Below are 6,000 nucleotides of genomic sequence, written 5' to 3'. Positions count from 1 at the left end.
GTGAAGGTGGCAGCGCGGGGCAGGCCGCCCTCCCGCCGCGGAGCCCTCCCGCCTGGCAGAGGCCGAGGCGCCTTTGGAAACAATCCTCGAGATCGCTTCCAGTGGCGGGACAGGTTCATGGCCCGACACGCGAACGTCTGTAAGTTGTCTTTAGAATTTATACAGTGCATTACAGAGCTGTTTACGAAAACCCCAGTTCCGAGTCAGTTTGAAGGGATTTTCACACGGTTTTCATCTGTGCTGCAGTCCCGGAGCCCTTCTCAGCCGGGGCTCCCCCGGCAAGCGAGGCGCGCTGGGACAACACGGACGGCTTCGGGGCCACGGCCGCACGGCCGGGTCACTGCTCCTCCCAGCCCCGGCCGCGGCCCCGGCCCCGGCCCCGCTGGGGCGGGAAGGTGCGGCTGCCCCGCCCCGCCCGCCAGACGCCACATCCTGCAGGTGCCGCGGGGCGGCCATCGCGGAGGGGCCGCCACCGGTGAGTGCGGCGGGACGCGGGTCGGGCCCCGTCCCGTCTCGTCCCGGGGAGCAGCGACTCCAACTCGGAGAGTTGCCGCGGGGTGGCCGCCGGGAGGCGGGTCCCGGTGAGGGGGCGGCGGGGGCGCGGCCCGGGCGTGGCGGGGATGCGGCGCCGGGGCCGCGCCAGGCGAGCCCCGGGTCCTGGGCCGACTGCACTGCCGAGCCCGCGGGCGCCGCTTCCCAGGGCGGGGCTGGGAACGGGGCGTTGGGAGCGGCGGCAGCTCCGGGGCCCGGGCGGGAGCGGGGGACGAGCGCGCCGTTCCCGGAGCGCGGCTGCGCCGAGCCGCGGCCCCGGCGGGGTCTGTGGGGTCGGGGAGGGGCAGCGGGGGGCAGCCGGGCCGGCCGGAGCCGCCCTCTCGCCTGCAGGCCGGCCGGGAGGCCGAGCTCGGCCTTCGGACGGGTGGTCGCGGTCGCGTTGTTTCTGCTGTTCACTTCTCTGTCCCGTCTTTGCGCGTACAGGCTCGAAGAAGAAGGGATTTAGTGAAGTCGCGCTCAGCTAAAATGGGGCAATAGCTAAAGCAGCTCTGAGGAGTCTGATTGTGTGCCTTACTGCCTTGCGCTGGAGCTAGCAGAGGAAGATGCATGTTTTTATCCTTGTGCAACGCCGGTCTGTCTAACTACTGAACAGGGCGATGTGCTGAAGTTGGAGATCCTGACAAAATGGGAGCACTTGTGTTCTCTGCGACCTGCAGTTTACTTCTCGCTCTCGTACAAGGGCACAGCTTATTCACATGTGAGCCAATTACTATTTCCAGATGTTCAGGAATGCCTTACAATATGACTTTTTTCCCAAACCTCATGGGACACTATGATCAGGACACGGCTGCTCGCAAAATGGACGTAAGTTTCTCACCCCCCCACCCCCCTAGTATGTAACAAATTTGTCATTAAGAAATTATTTGGGATGCCTGTTACAGTGAATGACAAGACTGATAATGTTTAGTGAGTAGATGTGTCTTCAAACAGAGTGTTCTAGAGCTCCTTGTAAAGCACTATAAAAGGGAGCTACCGACTTCCTCCCTCCACCCTGCCTTGGATCCTGTGTTAGAGTGGAAGAGGAATGGGAGTAGCACAGCAGTGTGGCTATTCTGAGCTTTTTGGCAGAGTTGATCACATATAGCTCAGGCACCTCACTGTTATACAGAACAATTGTTGAAATTCTCTGGGGAAATAGTTTATGATATCTTGGCCTGCCTGAACTCTGTGCAAAAATCATATTTAGAAGATGCTCTTTGCTGCTCTCTCACCTTACATCTATTAAGTAGAATCGCCTGAAGTTATTTCTAGCTCTATCTCCATTGTGGCTTTTGCATTCTGTTGTCTTCTGACTGGATGCTGAAACTTCTCACTGAAAGAGCAACTTTACTCTTTTAAACTGAAAATAAGCACTTTTCTTACCTGAACTCACTGTAAGTGTGGCTCCCCTGGGAATATGCCACGTTGTGGAAAGGCTTTGCCCATAGCAATACCTGTAAAGGGTGAGAGCCTCTCTGGGTGAGAGGCTTGTAAAACAAGTTTTAAACCTGTTTTAATAATGGTTTTTCAGTGCTAAGAGAAGGGGGAAAAATCTTAATAAAGGTCTTGAAAAGCTCAGTGTCTTGTGCTATACAGAGAGTGAAACAGAAGTGAGGTGAATATTAAGTTTCTGTTTTAAAAAAAAATTATATGTAGTGTTGGAGGTACTGCTACTAAAATCTTATTTGCATACTGTTTACTGAGCTTGGAGGAGGAGCTTGGTTCAGTTGCTGAAACATGTTTTGAGTGTTGCTTGGGATAATCACGATTCCCTGTTTGGCTGCCAGTTGCCAGCCTGGAATAGCACAGGCTTTGGTCTCACATTGTTTTGTCAGCCCAGTGTAGATGTGTGGGAAATTCTGGTATCAAATGTTAAGCCATCTGTATGCAAGCAACTGAATTTGGCTGCAGATCTCTGACAAATTGAGGGCTTTTTGGTTGGAAAGCGGGCTGTAGGCTTCAGCTGTGAGCTGTGCAGTGCTTCTCTAGCCATCACTTTTCAGGAATGCTTCCTGCAGCGTCTGCCACTTTATCTCCTCAGGTACGCTGCTGCTTCTGACTTGGTGTGTGTTAACTGCAGCCGTTGAGCCAGCACTTGTCAGTATTTGTGCCTTCCAGTCAGGCTGCTGTTAGGGCAGAGAGACCACAGAGCCATTTTTATTAGGTTGCTATTGACGGACTTTCTCAACTGTCAGTAACTTGTGCCTAGTGCATGTGTGGAGGGCGTTCCTCCTAGAAAGTATTCATGGCTTGTGTGGAGGGAGTTCCTCCTGGAAAGTATTCATGGCTTGCCTTACATATAACTACCTACCTTCTTGTGTAGCTATTTCATTAAAAATTGTGTGGTAGTGAGAAGTTTTGTTGTTTTCCTCTTTTTCCATCCTGTCACCCTTATAACCTGACTACTGGTGTTGGATTACTACTCAGCCAACTGGCTGGGTGGCTGCAAGGAACAACAGTGTCTATTAGGACTTAATTTGCCTACCCTCTTTGATTTGCTTCCTAGTCTCCTGTCATTCCCACTGCCTGGCCTCTAATTTGATATTCCTAACTACTGTGCTGCTGTGCAGACATTTCTGAACTGCCTCTTGAGTGGTGGTCTGCCTGCCTTTATTGTGGTCCAGCAGTGATGGTGGATTACTTGGTCAAAGTGAATTTTTAAGACAGCTGCTTTACAGGTGAAAAGGTCTTTGCTCCCATTCTGTATGAAGTTCACATTGAATCTACTGCTAGTGGTTAGATTTGGAATTAATATGGTAAAAGCTTACCAGGGTTCATTGTTGGGCCTTCTTTCTGGGAGGGACCAGTATGGACCAGTGTCACATATTTTGATGTAATTCTTCATGTCATTCAGTAATGGCACCAGTTTGTCCATAGTTGATTGCAACAGAGAACCTTGTCAGGATTGTCAAAGGGCTCTGCTTTTCAGGGGACTTAGTGTTGCAGCAGGGGAGGAGGAGTCACTCACTTCTGCAATAGCAATTTCAGTTTGCAGCCATAATGAGGCACCGGGCTAGGAGGTAGAGAAGACTCCTCTTGAATTTTTTTGTAATTTTCTGTCCTAACTTCATTCATACCAAAGAAAGAATTTTAATGGCATGTTTTCACTCTATAGAAGTGCTTTCTTTTGATCCTCAGTAGGAATGCTTAAAGGCTTTATTTTTTAATTCTATCTTGCTCTTCCACCTCCCCCTGCCTGTTCTCAAAATTGGGCATGAGATTTACATCTTTGCATGTAAGGTCTCACAGGGTTTTGAGGTTGAGGCCTGCAGTATTTTGCTTCCTGTATCATAACTGACTTTGAGTAAGATGCTTGATCATACAATCCTAAGGAACAAGGTAGAGACTTACAGAAATCAATTTTTTTTTTTTTTTGTGCAGAGAGAGCCCTAATGTTAATCCAGTTTTATGTTTCTATCCCCTCTAAGACTCCTTGGGCAGTGTTTACTCCCCCAAAGGACCAAGATTTGTCAAGGGGGCAAGTCTCACCTCAAGGTGAAGTTCACTCTCCAAAACAGTGGTAACTCACAATGCCCCACTCTGAAGGCTCTACACGTGTGTTCTGCTGTAAGGGAGTGTTGTATAGCCAGAAGAGCTGTGCTGGGAATCTTTTGAATTGGTATTTCTGGATGGTGTTTTCATCCTCCAGAAGAGGATGATGTGGAGCTACTGTCTCAGGTAGTGGTTGTCTTCCAGGAAAGCAGGTGATACATGGTCTTGCAATTCTGCCTCACATATCAGCTGTTCATAATGATGTGCTATAAACCAGAACACTGAAGCACTAGAGCAGGAAGATGACTCACTCAGTCCCAGGGCCTCTGTTATGGATGTTCTGGGTAGTGAGGATAGTCCCTCTGGGATCTTGTCTTCTGCAATGCAAGATATGTAATTTCCAGTTGCTCACTCCATTCACATATTTATTTATTTATTTTAATTTTGAGCTTTCAACTTGACAGACTGAGTTTTGGCTTCTTGAGTTTTACTTTATATTTGGATTCATTTTGTTTACACAGCAAATGGTGGCTTTAGGAAAATAAAACCACATGGTTTTGTGGTGTGAAGTTTTGTGTATGTTTGCTAAACAGCTGCATGACTGTGGAATCTGATTATTTGCAGATGCCTACAATCTCTGTATCTCAAAGCAGTTTATCAGTAACCGTTCTTGTTACTACTAGTTCAGATTGGGAGGTGGAAGATCTAGGGTTTGTCTGATGAGGAGAATAAGTGGACATAACAGAAGGTCTGGTTCATTACAGCTGTACTTAAATAGGTGTAACTCCCCCTCGTGGTCATCCACCAAAACAAGTCACTTCTAATTCCAAAGTAATTCCTAATTTAACTATCTTGGAATAGGTTGTCAGCTGAAGGCATTATTCCATCAAGGCAGAGAGTTACTGTGTTGTAACTTACATTCATATCTCTTAATCTGTTCTGCTGCAGTTCTGGAATGTGTCCACAGGAAGCAAACCCTTAAGACTTCCTGATATGGGCAAGATCCAGGTCTGTAGAAGTACAAAGGGAAAACGCTTGCCAGTGAGCTTTTAGAGCAGACTATAGAAAACACTGGAAAATGTTGCACAGAGAGCAATGAAGTACCTCAGAAAGACTGAAAAAATGATTCAGTAGTGAGTTTTCCATTCACTTCTGAGTCCATGGCCATGTGCCAGAATATGTGTGTGCATGTCTGTGGAGGGTTAAGTGCAGCTGGCTGCAGCAGTGGCAGAAATTGTGTGAGAACTGGGGTCAGTTTAAACAAAGCCATTTAGAGGGGGTTAAAAAGCACCTTCAAAAGTTTAACACTGAAGTTGCACGAGTTAAAATTTGTAATGCAATGGCTTCATTTGCTTCCACTAAATCCAAATTTAGAGTGAATTCAATATAATGATACTTATAAAAGCCTGCAAACCTGGTGAATGCAAACTGAAATTGGTAAATGTGTGTGTGCATACACACAGGGAGGAAAAAGCTGTCTACCACTGCAGGCTGGGAGTTTTGGGGAAATAAGTGCTGTTTTGTGAAAAAGCTACTACTGAGATAGCCTGCAAAGTAGCACAGATGTGAATTTACTTAATCTCTAGAGATAGCTGTCTTTGCTTCTTGCTTGTACTCCACATGAGCAGTGTAATATATGAGCCACTAGTACTTGAAGCTTAAATCTCAGCATCTTTTAGGAAAACAGTCAATATTCTTGATCTGCTTGGAGTTATGTTTTGTCCCTGGTGCTGCCTCAGACCCTAAAGTGTAGAAATGTGTGCAGAGGTGTGGACATTGACCCAATGGAACAAGCACAAAGGAGTCTTTAATTCATATTTTGTTTGCAACATTTTTGTTGTCTCTTTACCTTGGTACTAAAGAGCAGGGAAGGCTTTTGTGGAAAGTGTTAAATTTAGAACATCATGTGTTACTGTTTACAAACTAAGGTAACTTTTATAGTTTCTCAGAATGTAGTGGATGTCACAAAAGATTGTG

General features: G+C 47.3%; 1 protein-coding gene across 1 annotated transcript in view; it reads left to right on the top strand.

Annotated features, from left to right (window-relative positions):
• The first annotated feature begins 376 nt into the window (after positions 1-376).
• FZD6 (frizzled class receptor 6) overlaps positions 377-6,000 on the top strand; it is a 28,487-nt gene continuing 22,863 nt past the window's right edge. Inside the window, exons 1-2 of the mRNA XM_068183427.1 lie at positions 377-475; positions 976-1,356. Of these exons, the coding sequence (XP_068039528.1) occupies positions 1,177-1,356 (180 nt within the window). The 5' untranslated portion in view covers positions 377-475; positions 976-1,176. The remainder of the gene's footprint in view (positions 476-975; positions 1,357-6,000) is intronic.

This window comes from Anomalospiza imberbis, chromosome 1 (genome assembly GCF_031753505.1).
Source record: "Anomalospiza imberbis isolate Cuckoo-Finch-1a 21T00152 chromosome 1, ASM3175350v1, whole genome shotgun sequence".
NCBI classification, from domain to species: Eukaryota; Metazoa; Chordata; class Aves; order Passeriformes; family Viduidae; genus Anomalospiza; species Anomalospiza imberbis.
Note: the sequence above shows the minus strand (reverse complement) of the source record. Positions and strands in the feature narration are given on the sequence as shown.